We start from the raw sequence: 17160 nt of genomic DNA, 5'->3' as shown, positions 1-17160 counted from the left end.
ATCCTTACAACCAAAATGACCTATTTGGCATATAATAATATAAATGGTTGAATATAAATTAGTTGGGTGTGAGTCAGCTGTAGTAATTCTAGTACCATGGTACGCTGAATACCATGGGTCTGTGGATTACCATTTTTGCATCTGCTAAACCTCTGTGGACATCCCCTTTATTTTGTTGGTGTGCGAGCATTCCTTTTGTCCTTTGTTTGGCCAATAGGAAAAAAGTGGATAACTGTACTGTAATGTAATGACCTGACTGTGTTGGATTGTGTTGTGTTGTACGTATAGTGTTGTGTTGTATTGAGTTCTACAGCATTATGTTGTATAGTTTCCTACAGCATTGTGTGGTGTTGTATAGTGTCAAGTAGCGCTCTACTCACTCTGTCACTTTCCGTCATCTTCTGACCTCCCAGGAACCACTCCACCTCTATGCCGTCATAAGACAGCTCACACTCGAAGGTGGCCGTTTCTCCGGCCGTCACCGTCACGTCCTTCAGAGGTCGCATCAACGTGATGGAGCGCGCTGCAGAGGACATGGTCAGTTTGTTCAGTAAGCTCTCATTAAAACATCCCGCCTGTTGGTTCTTCTATGTTGTTAACATTCATATGCTGAGGAAAGCTGCCTCACAGAGGAGAGACATGGGACTCTTCAGCCACTCTAGATAAGGCCTGCGCCTTCTAAAATAACCCCACAAGCTGATTGGCTCAACAGCTTCGTAGAGACACACTGCTGTTCTAGTTGCACAACAGTGAGTCCCATGTTATATCTCTGTTTCTGGAGACAGTGTTTGCCAGACAATTTTCTCTTACAGTCTGTACAACAGAAGCGCTTTTTGTAAATCAAACTTTGTAAATCAACCAATACTGTAAGTAGTCAAAGCATATCTAGGTTTCTACTTAGCAAAAAGGAAAATTCTAAAATAAAATATATTAAAAAAATATCTAGTAAATAGAGAAATGACTGACCTTTCACTCTGAGCTGGGCGTTAGATTTGGCGTTAGCTGCCCGGAAGTCAACGGGTCCTGCCATTTCCTTAGTACAGTTATACAGAATCAACATGTGTTTCTTTCCTTCTTCTTTGATCTCCACATCCTGGAAAGAAGAGACACAGCAATAAATCAGTTCAGTTATTTTCTAAAAGCCTTCAGTTTAAGGATAATGCAGTGGTTCTCAGTTTAAAAATGTTAACCCAATTTAAGTGGTTCAACTCACATTAGAGTTGTGGATAGCTTCTCCCTTCAGCTCCCAGTGGCCATGCACGTCTGTCTCAGAGATCTCGGTCTCAAACTTAGCTGTCTCTGTCTCTGTCACTTCCACGCTATACAGCGGACGCACAATCTTAATGTCACGTTCTGCAGACACAAAACAAAATACAACAAGTTTGGTCATTAGAGGGGTAATGAGGTAAAGATTACAATGTACAACGTCTATTTTGCGCTGCACGCTCACATCTGGCTTTTTTATTTAGGCACCTTGCCCACGGCCTAAAGGTTTACCTTCAATGCTCAGGTCGGCTGTGGTTTTGTCTGAACCACAGTCACAGGTGTAAGTTCCGATGTTGGACTTGTCTGCCGTCTTGATGGTCAGGATGCGCTTTTTGCCATCGGTTTTGATGGTAATGTTCTTGGAGGGAGTGAGTTCCTTTCCGTCTTTATACCATTTCACGTCTCCGGAGGACTTGCTCAGCTCGCACACCATAGGGATCTCATCCTTCTCCACTGCTGTGTAGTTCTGCAGCTTGGAAGTGAAGTACAGATCTCCCTCTGCAAGGAACAATCAAGTCATTAACAAGGTTGTCACGATCATGACATTTTAGATGATGATGTATAATGTTTCTCTGGAAAATAAAAATGTGGTTTACTCACCGACAACATTGAGCATGGCTGTTACAGCCTTCCCCATGGCTTCCACTTTGATCAAGGAGGTGTCATCTATGGTCACCTCCTTGAAGGCCAGAGTGTGGACCTTTTCTACATCTGCCATGTGGACAACCTTGCTGGGATGCAAGCGTACGTCGTTTTTGTACCAGACTACTGGGATCTTGTCGTGTGACAGTTCGACGCTGAACTCCGCCGTCTCGCGCTCCTTAACTGTGACGTCTTTAATTGGCCTGACAAACTCCAAACGGATACCTGTCATGGGAAAATATTTACAACATTGGAGTGTAAATTACTCTAGATCGGTGGTTGGTTCCCAAAAAATAAGAGAGAAAAGTAGCTGCATGTGAAAAGATCTCAGCATACAAATAATGGAAAGCGGACATCAACTCATTTGAAACGTCAGTGTTACCTTGAATGACGAGCTTGCCAGACGTCCTCTTGTCCTCTGCCTCAAACGAGTATTTGCCTTCATCTTCAAAAGCGGCCGCTTTGATGACCAGGGTGTGGATCAGTCCCTCATGCAGCAGCTCATACTTATCGTCGCTCTCCAGATCCTGAGATCCTTTGAGCCAACGGAAGCTCTTCAGATTTCTGGACACCTCCACCTCAAACCTGGCCTCGTCCTTCTCGTACACTTGCACGTCACTCAGTGGTGTGAGGAAATTGAGTGGAACATCTATTGTCGTGTTGAAGAAGGATAGCATTTTTTTTAATTTGACTCAATTGTGTTGAGCAGTGAATTGTAATAGGTTGTTCAGGTGTAGATTCATTAAAACCAGTGGTGGAAGAAGCACTCCGATTTTTTTATGAAGTAAAAGTAGCAATTCCACAATATAAAAATACTCTATGATAAGTAAAAGGCCTGTATTCAAAACTGGACTTGAGTAAAAAGGTTTGGCATCAAAATATACAGTACCAAAGTAATAGTACTAAAATTCTTCAAAAAACTTTAAACTTTTGAAAATAGCCTATCTACAAGCTCACAAGGCTATTTTAATAGGGCTCCTTACCTTTCACTTTCAGGTTAGCAGCACACTTGGCGTTGGCAGCGCTGTAGGACACCTCGCCTGTCTGGGCCACCTTGCAGTTGTACAGGATCAGACTGTGTTTGCCTCCCTCCTCAATTATATCAACCTCCTGTCAACAGCACACAAACACCAGTGATGAGCAGGGTTATTATGGTTAAAGCTGTACTTCTTTTTAGTTATTACAAAGTTATTTAGTCAAATTGTTAGTGCTTGTGCTCACAGAAGAGGCATTCAGGACTTCTCCATTCAGTTTCCACTGTCCATGGATATCGCCCTCAGAGATCTCCACCGTGAAGCGAGCGGTCTCGCCGTCAAACACCTCAACACCGTACATGGGACGAACCACCTTGATGTCACGAGCTGACGTTGACAAATGGAAACATAAAAGTAAATAACATATAAAAGCATTTCAAACCATTTCATGGTTTGATACTCCGGAAAAAGGTTTGCCAACTTCAAGGCCGTCTCAGACCGGACTTTTACCTTCAATGCTGATGCTCGCCGTGGTCTTGTCCGTTCCGCAGTCACATACGTATTTTCCTTTGTCCTTCTCCTCCACTTTCTTCAGGACCAGAGTTCGGCGCGTGCCCTCGGACTTCATGACCACCATCTTGGAGGCGGTGATCTCCTTATCGCCGAAGTACCACACGACGGGCACGTCCTTACTGAGCTCGCACTCCAGAGTCACCTCGTCTTTCTCTGTGGCTGTGAAGTCTGTCAACTTCACCACAAACACTGCATCTCCCTCTGAAAACAAAGAATGGAAATCACACAGTTAAAGAATGAAAGGAAGGAAGGAAGGAAGGAAGGAAGGAAGGATGGAAGGATGGATGGATGGGGAAGACAAGAGATGGAGAGGAGAAGACACAAGATGACAGTAGAGTAAATCATGTTACCTAGGACCGTCAGTCTTGCCATGGAGTAAATTCCTTTGGCCTCTGCCTTGATTTGGCAGGTATCATCTAGAGTCAACTCCCTCATTTCTAATGAGTGTTTCTTTCCTTCCACATGTGTGATCAGCGTTCTGCTCACATGGAGCTTGACTTCATTACGATACCAAACCACTGGTATGTTCTCATGACTGAGCTCCAGCTCAAATCGGGCCGTGTTACGCTCTTTTACGGTTTGGTCCTGAATCGACTGGACATATTTGAGCCTCATACCTGCAATACATCAATTAAAACGGACAACAAGGTTTTTTGCTATTGGCTGCTCTCTTTACGTGCCTGCACATCCAGCAGGAAACAGTGACAAAAGCTATTAAGACATCGGGAACCTCCAGGATATGAAGATGTGGAAGTCCAATACTTACCCTCAACCGTCAGCTGAGCAGCGGATGTGTGTCCCAACACTTCGACAGTGTACTGTGCCTCATCGTCAAACTCACAGGTATTTATAACCAGCATGTGTTTCTTTCCATCATCGATTATATCATATTTAGGGCCTGGGGTGATCACTTCAGACCCCCTCCACCACATCACTTTTGAAACATCCTTAGTGATGGTGCATTCAAATTTAGCCTGTTTCTTTTCAGGCACAGACACTTCCTTCAGAGGCTCTGTGAAGGCCATTTCGATTTCTGGGAGGTGTGAACAGTGTCACAGTGTCACAGTTATTCACAAAGACAAAGCCACGCTCACAGCGGTCTCACCTTGCTATTATCAGTGGTGGAAGAAGTACTCACATTTGTCCAGAAGTAACCAGTTACTTAAGTTGTTTTATGAATTGTAGTGGAGTAAAAAGCACAATAAAAAAGCACCTCAACTTGTACTTAAGTGCAGTACTTGAGTAAATGTACTTTCCACCACTGACTATGACCATGCTGTAAGGTGTGCGGTGGACAGGTGTGTTTACCTTTGACGTTGAGCATGGCGCTGGTGACAGCATTCAGAGCCTGATAGGACACTTCTCCAGCCTGGTCCACCTGCACGTTCTTCAGGGTCAGGAAACGTTTCTTGCCCTCAGCCTTGATGTCACATGTCTGAAAAAGAAACCATGGAGGTTAAATGATAAATCTCAAAACATTGTTGATTATGTCAAAGCTTATAAGAACAGATAAATACTGTACGTCTAAATAAAAACAAAGACAGCATTTGTGTGCATAAAGTCTTACAGGTGTTCTGGTGAGGACCTGGCCCCTGAGCTTCCACTCTCCAGCCACATCAGCCTCAGAGATCTCTGTGTCAAAGGTGGCCTCCTCCTTCTCAACCACCTCCAAACTCTTGAGGGGCTTCAGGACCTCTGCCTCGCGCTCTCCCAGCGTGAGTTTGGCGGCGTATCTGCAGTCTTCCACTGCGATGGTGTATTCTGCCACGTCGTCGGGCTGGCAGTTGTTGATGGTCAGACTCATGTTCTTTCCGTCCTTCTTCATCTCCACCTTATCAGAGGGAACGAGCTCGTCGTCGTTCTTGTACCACTTATAGTTGGGAGTGTCCTTGTACAGCTCCGCCTTGAACGTGGCCTTGCTCTTTGGTTTCACGTGCTGGTCTCTCAGTGGCTTCACAAGCCAGTCTTTGACGATTTCTGTTGTGTAGAAAAATGAAACGACATTTAGGTCAGTGTCTCTCAAGCTGGGGTCCGGGCCTCCCTTGATGGGGATGCGCCAAAGACCACAGGGGGGGGGGCATGAGGCCTTGTCTGTATGGCGGTAGTACAACATTTTAATGTTGCACAAAATAATAACTAGCATTTTTTGGGTCCGAGTTAAATAAGCACTGAGGACCTTACAGTGTAGATTGGGGTCCTAGACATTTGAAAAAGTAGTATCAAGTGGGGGTCCGTAGCCTAATGTATATCAACCTGGGGGTCTTTGAAATTCAAAAGGTTGATAATCATTGCTCTAGCAGTACATAGGTCAAATAATAAACCTATACTTGAGAGAAATATGATGTTTCTATAAACCAGATGTTACTCCTTACCGATCACTTTGACGTTGGTTGAGGTCTTGACGTCTTCCTGTCCATCCACCTCGCATGTGACCAGCCCAGCGTCTGCTTCCGAGGAGTTCTGGATGGTCACGGCGTGCTGCATTCCGATGACGTTGATGGCCACCTTGCCGGCCTTCTTCTTCAGGACTTCGCCGTTCCTCTTCCAGATCACGTCTTTCTCTTTGTTCAGCTCGCAAGTCATGTAGACGGGCTGTCCCTTCATGCAGGACGTCTCCTCATCCAGCTCAGTCACCCATTTCAGAGGGAGTTCTGGAGGCACGCAAATTAAACATGCAGTGGTGGAATTAGTACTCAAAATTATTGACTTAAGCAATATGCTCTGTTACAAGTAAACGTCCTCTATTCAAAATTGTAATGTAAGAGTGCAAAAGTACATTATGCAGAGTAAATGTACTTTACAAACAATAAACAAACAATAAAGAATAAAGAATAAAGAATAAACAATAAACAATAAACAATAAACAATAAACAATGTATGACAGTTAAATCTGTAACACTGCCATCGTGCTACAATTGCCTGGTGCAAAACAACAGTTTCCTTACCCTCAACAATCAGTTTGGCCACACATTGAATTTCCTTTCCGGCATTCTTGGCGATACATGTGTATTCCCCTTGATCAGCCAGCTGGACGTCAACGACGACCAGCTTGCGGTCTTTACCATCTGAGGTTAATTTGTGCTTGGGGTCTTCACGGAGGTTGGTACCATCCTTCTGCCATGAAGTTATGGCCGTGGATGGAGAAACCTCACACTCAAACACAGCGGCACCGCCAATAGACTCAGACTCTTTCAACACAACGTCTTCGATCTTCTTGATGAACTTCAGAGGAACGGCCTTGAGTTTGAATCCTCCGAAAGGATCCTCTGGTGGTGTTGGGCCTTTTCCACCAGGCTTCAACCCTTTGCCTGCATCACCAGGAGACGGTGTTTGTCTTGCTGCAACACCAAACATAATATATCACAGTTAGATTTACAGTACAATTATGACGATGAGACTGGATAACATACAACATACGGCATAAGATATGTGCGCTGTTAAAACAAGGAGCAAGAAAGAAGATTCAACAACTTGGAAGTTGTGTCAAGCTGACAGACATGACAAAGTTAACATGAAGAACATAAAGAGCTACTTTCTCACCCCCAAGTCCTCGGCCTCTGCCTTTAGGAGAACCCTCTGATGGTTTTCCATCTGGATGGAAACAACATGATGAGTTTGATGTCTAATGTAACAACACCAGAGATACCAAGAGAAGATGAACTGTAAGCTAAACTGACAGACGGACAGACGTACAGACATATTGACTAGAAATGTCAGATAAGTCAAGTAATGAGTGAAGATGATGAGCACCATAGTAATAATAATAAGCAAAGCGAGGAGTTACAGTGGTCAGACTAAATGAACAAAATTCACTTTAGTACTGACAAACATACAGATGTTGATGTTGACATTCAATACAAAATGAAGACACATTTTAAGATGATGGAAACAATGACAATATGACAATGGAAGGACAGAATGATGGTAAGATGGATAATGACAGATGGACAATGAGAACATGACAATGGAAGGACAGAAAGATGGTACGATGAATAATGACAGGTGGACAATGAGAACATGACAATGGAAGGACAGAAAGATGAAAAGATGGATAATGACAGGTGGACTATGAGAACATGACAATGGAAGGACAGGCAGATGGTAAGATGGATAATGACAAGTGGACAATGGGAACATGACAACGAATGCATGGATGGATGGACAGACAGACGGATTGACAGACGGATAGATGGTAGATGGATGGATAGTTGGTTGATTGGATGGATGGATGAATGACAGATAAGTAAGATGGTTGGATGAATAAGAATGATGGATGGCCTGATAAGATGGGTTGTAGGACAGATGTTGATGGATCAGTAGATGGGGATTAGATGATTCATCTGAGGTGGGATGGTAGGGATCTGGGTCGTCAGTCGGTGATGGATCAGCTTTCATCTCACCTCGTTTCCAGCCTGGCATGCCCGGGGTCTCCATCATCCCGTCCTCTGCTTCACCTTCCCACTCCAGCTCCCATCCCCAAGCCTCTTCCTCTTCCTGCTCTACCTCAAGCTCCTCCTCTTCCACCTCCTCCTCCTGCTGGGTGGGTACTTTCTGCATTTGCACAGCTCCAGGGGACACCTCCTTCACGATGGGCTTCTTCTGTGGTTCTGCAGCCTTCTCCTCCTCTGGAGACACTTTCCTAGGGGTCTTTTTCAGAGTCACTGCTTCAATGGAATCTTTAGGAGAAACTGATTTAATGGAATCTTTAGGAGAAACTCCTTTAGGAGTTAGCTTCCTCTCCATTGGAACAGTCTCCAGTTCTTTAGGTTTAGGCTTCTCGGTCTTGGGTGATGGAGTCTTTTTCAGCTCCACCTTTTTGACCTGTTCAACAGGTAGCACTTTTTCCTTTTCTTTACCCACTTTAGGTGATGGAGTCTTTTTTAGTTCTATGCCTTTCTTTATGCTCTCTACCTGAGGTGCTTCTTTCCCTTTATCTTTGTCTTTAAGCTCTCCTGGAGGGCTGGGCTTCCCTGGAGGAGTAGGCTTCTGTGGAGGACTGGTTTCTCCTGGAGGACTGGGCTTTCGTGGAGGACTAGGCTCTCCTGGAGGACTGGGTTTTCTTGTAGGACTGGGCTTTCGTGGCGGACTAGGCTCTCCTGGAGGACTGGGTTTTCCCGGAGGACTGGGCTTTCTGGCAGCAACAGATGGCTCCTTGTCTTTCTCTTTAGGTTTTTCAGTCTCTCTCTCTGGAGTCCGTTCCACTCGCTGCGGTTCCTTTGGTTCTTTAGAACTATCATCTTTTAAAATTGGGCTAGCTACTTTCTCAGGTGTTTTTGCTTCAGCCTTAGGAGCCTTGGTGAATGGCTTGAGTTGAACTTGATCCTTTTCTTTATCTGGTGATGGGGTGACTTTAGCTTTGGCACGCAGCTTATCAGCATCTGTAGGTATTTCATCTTTTGGAGCTTTGTCTACTACCTTCTTTGGTTTGATCTCCTGCTCTTTAATATCAGGAACCCTGTCAGGGATCTTAGCGGCAGGTGTGGGTTCATCCTTTGGTTGACGCACAGCAGCAGTAGGTTGATCTCTCTGTGGGGTGTCGCCTCTTTCAAAAGGTGTCCGTGCAGTATCTCTCTTTGCCTCCGTTTCCTTCTCAGGTTGTGGAGGCTCTGCCTCCTCTGATCTGGAAGGTTTCTGAAATGGTTTTAGCTGGACCTTTTCTGGCTCCTCCTCTCCCTTTGGCAATTTCTTAATTTTTGATTTTGTGTGATCAGGCTCTTCTTCTTGTTTCGTTGCTTTGGGAGACCTTGTCCATCTTGTCTTCTCATCTTCATCAAACTGTTCAGGTTCCTCTGAATGGCCCAATTCAGCTGCTTCTTCCTGTGGAGTGAAGACTCTATCAGTTCTCCCCAGTGGTATGACCTCATGGTCGTCTCTGTCATAGCGCTCATGGACCATCATTTCAGTGACATGCCTCGTCATTTCAGTTTCATATGTTCTGACTTCTTTCTCTGCTTCTTTGGGCGTTGTGGGCACCTTCTTTAGCTTGATCATTTGTGGTTCTTCTTCTGGCTTTGATGTTTTTTTAAATGGTTTCAGCTTAACCGACTCTTGGTCCTGATCTTCCTTTGGCAATTTAGTGACCTTCTTCATAGCCAAACTTGGCTCCTCTGGTTCTTCAGTTTTCTGTGCTTTAGGTGTTCCCGTCCAGCTCACTTTCTCTACTTGCATAACTTCGACCCTCTCAGCTTCTTCAAAGTATCCCAGTTGAATTGCCTCTTCATCTGCAGCGAACACTCTTTCTGTTCTTCCAAGTGTTGTTATCTCCCGATCTTCTCTATAATGAAGTCCATGGGCACTCAGCTCTATGTCTTGATGACTTGTTACCTCTGCTTTTTGAGTTATGACTTCTTTCTCTGGTTCTTTGGGCTTGGTTGGAACCTTCTTCAGTTTGATGACCTCTGGTTCCGGCTCCTTCTCTTTAGGTGTTCTAGTAAATTTACCCTTCACTTTTGGCGATTCAGATGGTTTTGCCTCCTGACCAGGAATCTTACCCTTCTGTTTAGCAGGTGGTGCTGTGGTTGAGGTAGTCAAGATGTTTTTATTTAACAGACACAAACATAAAGACTTCATTTGAACATTATAACATAACGCATTACTTATAAACAACTGGTAACAATTGACATACAACTTCACATAAAACGTCCATAAAACATTTAAAAGTGACACACTGCACAAAACAAAAGATACATTAAGTAGTTGCAACTGATATTAAAAGTTGTAAAGTTGATAAAGAACCAGTAATTGGGTATACCTTTTGGTGTCCCATCCGGTGCTGTAACAGCTCCCTTGTCTGCAAGAATTTGAATGAAATCAGTATTAGTATAGACAACAATACAAACTCTGTTAAGGAAATGGGAATAAACCCATTACATAAACACAGCAAGTTATTAGTTACTTAAAACAAGCAGGTACTTGGATTATTTAAGAAGTGTGTAGTGCACATTTATTTTTCACACAAAAAGAATATTTTTCCATAAAGTCCATTGACTATTTTCCAATAGTCAATGCAATGACTGTTGAACCTGATGTCAGTCATTTAATACTTACCAGCCCCCCCCCCCCCTCCCTCCTCCCACACACACTCACACATATCTGTCCTAATCAAGCACAAGATGTCAAACACTGTGTTTTGACATTGCATTTGGGCAACAGCAAAATACATTTAAGAGAGATGTATTATGAACATCAGCCGTGAGGTTATTTGGCTTCTAAGATAGAACAAACACTGTTAGGAAAATATGTGTGGATGTTAAAGACTTCAAGGCAGAAGTGGAAATGTCCACATAGCATCTACTTGGAATCTATACACAGAATTAGACAAACAGATATAAGAGCATTTTTCCAGCTCAAAGGCTGAAGGTTTAGGCAACGTAAGAAATGCTCAAAGCGAGCGACAGACATTGGACGAGAGCAACAAGACATGAATGACAAGACAACAGAAGAGACTTTACCTTCAGGTGGAGACACCGTCTCTGTTACAGGAGAAGATGCAGCCACGGTGGCTGGAGGAGACATTTTCTCTTGCATTGATGGAGCCGCCACAGAGGGAGTTTTCGCTACAAGAACGCCAACTTGATTAAAGTTTTGGCCCAGATACATTCAACAAGCAAACACACTCTGAGAGTGGACGTATAGTTAGATGAACATAACAGACAAAATGTACGAGTGAACAGACATGTCAATTAACACATTAGACCTTCTGAGACACTACACATACATTTCAGTGAATTAAACATATTAATTGAAAGGAGTATACAAACAGAAGAATAAACAACATAGAGGACAAACAAAAGACTACCTGCAGTAGGAGAAACTTTCTCTACAGCAGTAGGAGTTGAAGGCTTTGATGATGGTGGAGATGGTTTCTTCTCTGATCCAGGCACTTTGGAATACAAGACGTCAAGGTCACAAGCAAGAAATCATCAAGTTCAGATAAGATTTTAGGACAATGAAACAATGAAACAGACGTGAAGATGGTTTGAGACAAAACTGACGACAAGTACAGCAAAAACAAACATGAGACGGACAACTGAGACAAAAATAAAAAAGGATGGAAGATGAGCCGACAAACAAGTATGAATAACGGACATGGTTTAAATCAACACAAACTACCTGCAGGTGGAATAACTTTCTCCACAGCAGGAGGAATAACTTTCTCCACAGCAGCAGGAGTAATTTTCTCCACAGCAGGAGGAGTAACTTTCTCCACAGCAGCAGGAGTAACTTTCTTCACAGCAGCAGGAGTAACTTTCTCCACAGCAGGAGGAGGAACTTTCTCCACAGCAGCAGGAGTAACTTTCTCCATAGCAGAAGGAGTAACTTTCTCCACCGCAGGAGCAGGTGAAGGCTTTGATGGTGGTGGAGAAGCTTTCTTCTCTGGTGGAGGCACTTTAGAATACAAGATGCCAAGGTCAAGCGAGCAAGAAAACAACACATTGAGATAAGACTTGACCAGACAACAATGAAACAGACGTGAAGATGGTTTCAGACAAAACTGAAGAGAAATAGACAGAAAACAAACAGACAGACAACTGAGACAAAAATACAAAAAGACAACTAATAAAAGATGGAAGATGAGCCAACAAACAATTATGATTAAGAAACAATTTAAATTAAGACAAACTACCTGCAGGAGGAGTAACTTTCTCTACAGCAGGAGGAGTAACTTTCTCCACACCACGAGGAGTAACTTTCTCTACAGCAGGAGTAACTTTCCCCACAGCAGGAGTAACTTTCTCCACAGCAGGAGTAGCAGGAGTAACTTTCTCCACAGGAGGAGTAACTTTCTCCACAGCAGGAGTAACTTTCTCTACAGGAGGAGTAACTTTCTTCACAGCAGCAGGAGGAACTTTCTCTACAGCAGAAGGTGTAATTTTCTCCACAGCAGGAGTAACTTTCTCTACAGGAGGAGTAACTTTCTTCACAGCTGCAGGAGTAACTTTCTCTACAGCAGGAGGAGTGACTTTCTCCACCACAGGAGGAGGTGGAGGAGAAGGCATTGCTGGTGGTGGAGGTTTCTTCTCTGGTGTAGACACTTTGGAATACAAGATGCCATGGTCACCAGCAAGAAAACAACACAATGAGATAAGACTTAACAAGACAACAATTAAACAGACAGTTAAACCATGGAATTGAAGTGAAGATGGTTTAAGATGTTTAAAAGAATGGGAAAGAAGGGGAAAAAACAGTAGGTGTTGGCCTCCTTAGTACTATGCGTACCTTGCGGAGTGATATTATCATACACTGTGACGGGTATTCCCTCAGGGGAAACCCTGAGTTTTGCTTTTGAAAAAGCAACACAACACAATTCACATTAAGACATATTAAGAGACAGCAACTAATTAAGAGGTCACAGAGAACAGGAGACACTACATACACAGACATTTATGACATTGATTAATTCACAAGGTACATTTTAGGGTACTGGACAAGGTTAGTTTAAGATATGCACCACTGCATCTTCCGTGTTATTCAAGAGATGATATGATGTTGTGAAGAATAAGAGCGAGGGTGATTGTTAAGAGCGAGATGTCACAATAACATCTCTATTCAAACTATAAGAGTCGATCATGAGATGATCATATGAATCTGAATACCTTTCAGAGGAATTTGCTCTTCAACCCTCTGCATTTTGTCCTTTGTTTTTGATGTAGCAACTTGTTTATGAGGAGTTATTTTGGGTGGAGGAACTTTGTCAGTAGCAGTGGTTTTCTTCGGTGGAGTTTCATCAACGTCTTCAGAAGAAAATTCTTCAGAAGGAACAAGAACTTTGGCAGGTGGAGAAACATCTCTCCTGACTGGAGTGGTCTTCTTCTCTGCTGTGTGCTCCTCGTCTTTCTCTTTAGGTTTTTCAAGCTCTCTCTTGGGAGTCCGCTCCCCTCTTCTAAGCTGCTGTTCCTTTGGCTCTTTAGGAGTGCCATCTTGTGAAGTTGGGCTAGCTGCTTTCTCCTCGGGAGTTTTTACTTCAGCTTTAGGAGCCTTGGTGAATGGCTTGAGTTGAACTGTTTCCTTTTCTTTATCTGGTGGAGGAGCGACTTTAGCTTTGGCACGCAGCTTATCAGCATCTGTAGGTTTTTCATCTTTTTGAGTTTTATCTACTAGCTTCTTTGGTTTGATCTCTTGCTCTTTAACACCAGGAACTGTGTCAGGAATCTTAGGAGCAACTGTGGGTTCATCATTTGGTTGTCCTGCAGCAGCAGTAGTAGGTAGATCTCTCTGTGGGGTGTCACCTATTTTGAAAGGTGTTTGTGCTGTATCTCGCTTTGCATATGTTTCCTCCTCAGGTTGTGGAGGTTCTGCCACCTTTGTTCTGGCAGGTTTCTGAAATGGTTTTAGTTGGATCTTTTCTTGCTCGTCTTCTCCCTTTGGCAATTTCTTAATCACCGACTTCTGTTGAACTTGTTCCTTTTCTTTATCTAGTGGAGGAGTGACTTTAGCTTTGTCATTTAGCTTATCAGCATCTGGCCGTTTTTCATCTTTTGGAGCTTTCTCTACTACCCTCTTTGGTTTGATCTCTTGCTCTCTAACACCAGGAACTGTGTCAAGAGTCTTAGCAGGAAGTGTGGGTTCATCCTTTGGTTGACTTACAGCAGCAGTAGGTAGATCTCTCTCTGGGATGTCACCTCTTTTGAAAGGTGTCCGTCCAGTGTCTCGCTTTGCATCTGTTTCCTCCTCAGGTTGTGGAGGCTCTGCCACCTTTGATCTGGCAGGCTTCTGAAATGGTTTTAGCTCGACCTTTTCTTGCTCCTCTTCTCCCTTTGGCAATTTCTTAATTGCTGACTTGAGTTGACCTTGTTCCTCGTCACGCAGCTTATGAGCATCTATAGGTTTTTTATCTTTAGAAGCTTTGTCAACTACCTTCTTTGGTTTGATCTCTTGCTCTTTAACATCAATAACTGTGTCAGGAGTCTTAGCAGGAAGTGTGGGTTCATCATTTGGTTGACGTATAGCAGCAGTAGGTAGATCTCTCTCTGGGATGTCACCTCTTTTGAAAGGTGTTCGTGCAGTATCTCGTTTTGTGTCCGTTTCCTCCTCAGGTTGTGGAGGCTCTGCCTCCTTTGATCTGGCAGGCTTCTGAAATGGTTTTAGCTGGACCTTTTCTTGCTCCTCGTCTCCCTTTGGCAATTTCTTAATGGCTGACTTGAGTTGACCTTGTTCCTTTTCTTTATCCAGTGGAGGAATCACTTTAGCTTTGTCATGTAGCTTATCCGCATCTGTAGTTTTTTGTACTACCTTCTTTGGTTTGATTTCGGTCTCTTTAACATCAGGAACTGTGTCAGGAATCTTAGGAGCAAGTGAGGGTTCATCCTTTGGTTGACGTACAGCAGCAGTAGGTAGATCTCTCTCTGGCATGTCACCTCTTTTGAAAGGTGTTTGTGCAGTATCTCGTTTTGTGTCTGTTTCCTCCTCAGGTTGTACAGGCTCTTCCTCCTTTGATCTGGCAGGCTTCTGAAATGGTTTTAGCTGGACCTTTTCTTGCTCCTCCTCTCCCTTTGGCAATTTCTTAATGGCTGACTTGAGTTGACCTTGTTCTAGTGGAGGAGTGACTTTAGCTTTTTCACGCAGCTTCTCAGCATCTGCTGGTAATTCATCTTTCGGAGCTTTGTCTACTACCTTCTTTGGTTTGAACTCTTGCTCTTTAACGTCAGGCACTGTGTCAGGAGTCTTGGCAGGAAGTGTGGGTTCATCCTTTGGTTGACGTACAGCAACAGTAGGTAGATCTCTCTCTGGGATGTCAGCTCTTTTGAAAGGCATTTGTGCAGTATCTCTTTTTGCCTTTGTTTCCTCCTCAGGTTGTTGAGGCTCTGCCTCCTTTGACCTGGCAGGTTTCTGTAATGGTTTTAGCTGGACCTTTTCTTGCTCCTCTTCTCCCTTTGGCAATTTCTTAATTTTAGATTTAGTGAAATCAGGCTCTGGTTCTTCTTGTTTTGGTGCTTTGGGGGTTCTTGTCCATCTTGTCTTTTCGTCTTCATCTTCTCTCTCAGCAGGTTCCTCTGAATAGTCCGATTTAACTGCTTCTTCCTGTGGGGTGAAGACTCTATCAGTTCTCCCCTGTTTTATGACTTCACGGCCGCCTCTTTCATGAAGTTCATGAAGTGTCATTTCAGAATCAGGCCTTGTGATTTCAGCTTTTTCAGTTCTCATGTCTTTCTCTGGTCCCTTGGGTTTGGTGGGCACCTTCTTTAGCTTGATCATTTGTGTTTCTTCTTCTTCTGGCTTTGATGTTCTTTTAAATGGTTTCAGCTTAACTGACTCTTGGTCCTGATCTTCCCTTGGTAATTTAGTGACCTTCTTCATAGCCAAACTTGGCTCCTCTGGTTCTTCAGTTTTATGTGCTTTGGGGGTTTCCGTCCAGCCCACTTTCTCTTCTTGTTGCATAACTTCAAGCCTTTCAGCTTGCTCAAAGTATCCCAGTTGAATTGCCTCTTCATCTGCAGTGAAGACTCTTTCTGTTCTCCCAAGTGTTGTTATCTCCCGATCTTCTCTACCATGAAGTCCATGGACGGTCAGCTCAACGTCTTGATGTCTCTTTACCTCTGTTTTGTGAGTGATGACTTCTTTCTCTGGTTCTTTGGGCTTGGTTGGAACCTTCTTCAACTTGATGACCTCTGGTTCCGGCTCCTTCTCTTTAAGAATTCTAGTAAATTTACTCTTCAACTTTGGTGATTCAGATGTTTTTAGAAGAGCCTCTTTGGGTGGAGATGTAGTATCTTTTTTGGATAGAGCAGCAACATCTTTCTTGGTTGCTGGAGTAAGAGGTGAAACTTCTTCAGTGTAAGAAACATCCTCTGTTGTTTCAAAGCTCTCTATTGGTTCGACTAGATCTTCTACATCTTCATCTAGTTCACTCTCATCTAGTTCAGTCTCTTCAATCTTCTGATCTGTGTTGTAGTCAGTGGGAACAGCATCCTTTGCCATCACAGTTTTAAGATCAGTCCTCATGGGAACTGTTGTAATGTTTAAGATTCAAGATTTGCACCAAGAAGCAGTGGTAAAGAAGAAGCAACACAAAACAAGAAGACAGAAGTTTAAAAGACACATTTTAGAAACGTATGTGTATAATATGTATATCTGTGTATAATATATGCAATAAATGACTACCTCTCTGTTGTAGAGTTTCTTTAGACTGAGGTTGGACTTGAGCAGTAGGTAGGATTTCCTCTGCTCTCTTTGGCACTATAGTTAATAATTGTACTCAGTCAAAAAGTAATGTAAAGTGATGCTTCATTTAAAGGTGTGCTTGAAAGCATTTGCATTTGAAAACACTTTAAGCCTACCTGTGGCGGGAGTAATTTCCTCCAACTTTGGCTTAGCTACAGCTGATGTTTCCGCTGGTAACTCCCTTGTTTTTACTGTTTTGGTATGTGACACAGCATGGCAAACAGTAAACAAACATGACATGACAAAAGAAGAATTTCAAGAATTTTCAAAAGCTGACAAGAGGCTCAAAAGAAAGTGTAAGAAGTAAATGGGATGCGCAAAGATGAGTAATTGATAGTCAATTACCACAAATTGATCTTATTCATCTTTGCAGATATATCTACCTTGCGGTTGAGGAGTTGGTTTGATATGTTTAGGTGTTTCAGGCTTCACTTCTCCTGGGTATAGTTGTGGTGCTTCTGTTAGTTTCTTTGTTGCCTCTGGAACCTTTGGAACTTCTACAACTTTCTTGGATGCCTCTAGAACCACCGTTGGTGCTACTGGA

The 17160-nt window shown here is 43.3% G+C and overlaps 1 protein-coding gene across 5 annotated transcripts in view; it reads right to left on the bottom strand.

The window, feature by feature from the left end:
• ttn.1 (titin, tandem duplicate 1) overlaps positions 1-17160 on the bottom strand; it is a 127632-nt gene that overhangs the window by 84974 nt on the left and 25498 nt on the right. For all 5 annotated transcript variants that reach the window (XM_084085146.1, XM_084085147.1, XM_084085145.1 and 2 more), the window contains 21 exons: positions 11568-11843; positions 11254-11337; positions 10907-11011; positions 10207-10245; positions 7856-9967; positions 6996-7046; positions 6401-6793; positions 5828-6106; positions 5023-5432; positions 4764-4890; positions 4222-4488; positions 3806-4072; positions 3393-3656; positions 3130-3269; positions 2892-3018; positions 2291-2557; positions 1867-2133; positions 1498-1764; positions 1214-1353; positions 967-1093; positions 381-523 (listed from right to left, as the gene is read on the bottom strand). In XM_084085146.1, the coding sequence (XP_083941272.1) occupies positions 381-523; positions 967-1093; positions 1214-1353; positions 1498-1764; positions 1867-2133; positions 2291-2557; positions 2892-3018; positions 3130-3269; positions 3393-3656; positions 3806-4072; positions 4222-4488; positions 4764-4890; positions 5023-5432; positions 5828-6106; positions 6401-6793; positions 6996-7046; positions 7856-9967; positions 10207-10245; positions 10907-11011; positions 11254-11337; positions 11568-11843 (6152 nt within the window). The remainder of the gene's footprint in view (positions 1-380; positions 524-966; positions 1094-1213; positions 1354-1497; positions 1765-1866; positions 2134-2290; positions 2558-2891; positions 3019-3129; positions 3270-3392; positions 3657-3805; positions 4073-4221; positions 4489-4763; positions 4891-5022; positions 5433-5827; positions 6107-6400; positions 6794-6995; positions 7047-7855; positions 9968-10206; positions 10246-10906; positions 11012-11253; positions 11338-11567; positions 11844-17160) is intronic.

The sequence above is a fragment of the Gymnoscopelus microlampas genome, assembly GCF_963454915.1.
Source record: "Gymnoscopelus microlampas genome assembly, chromosome: 17".
NCBI lineage: Eukaryota > Metazoa > Chordata > Actinopteri > Myctophiformes > Myctophidae > Gymnoscopelus > Gymnoscopelus microlampas.
Note: the sequence above shows the minus strand (reverse complement) of the source record. Positions and strands in the feature narration are given on the sequence as shown.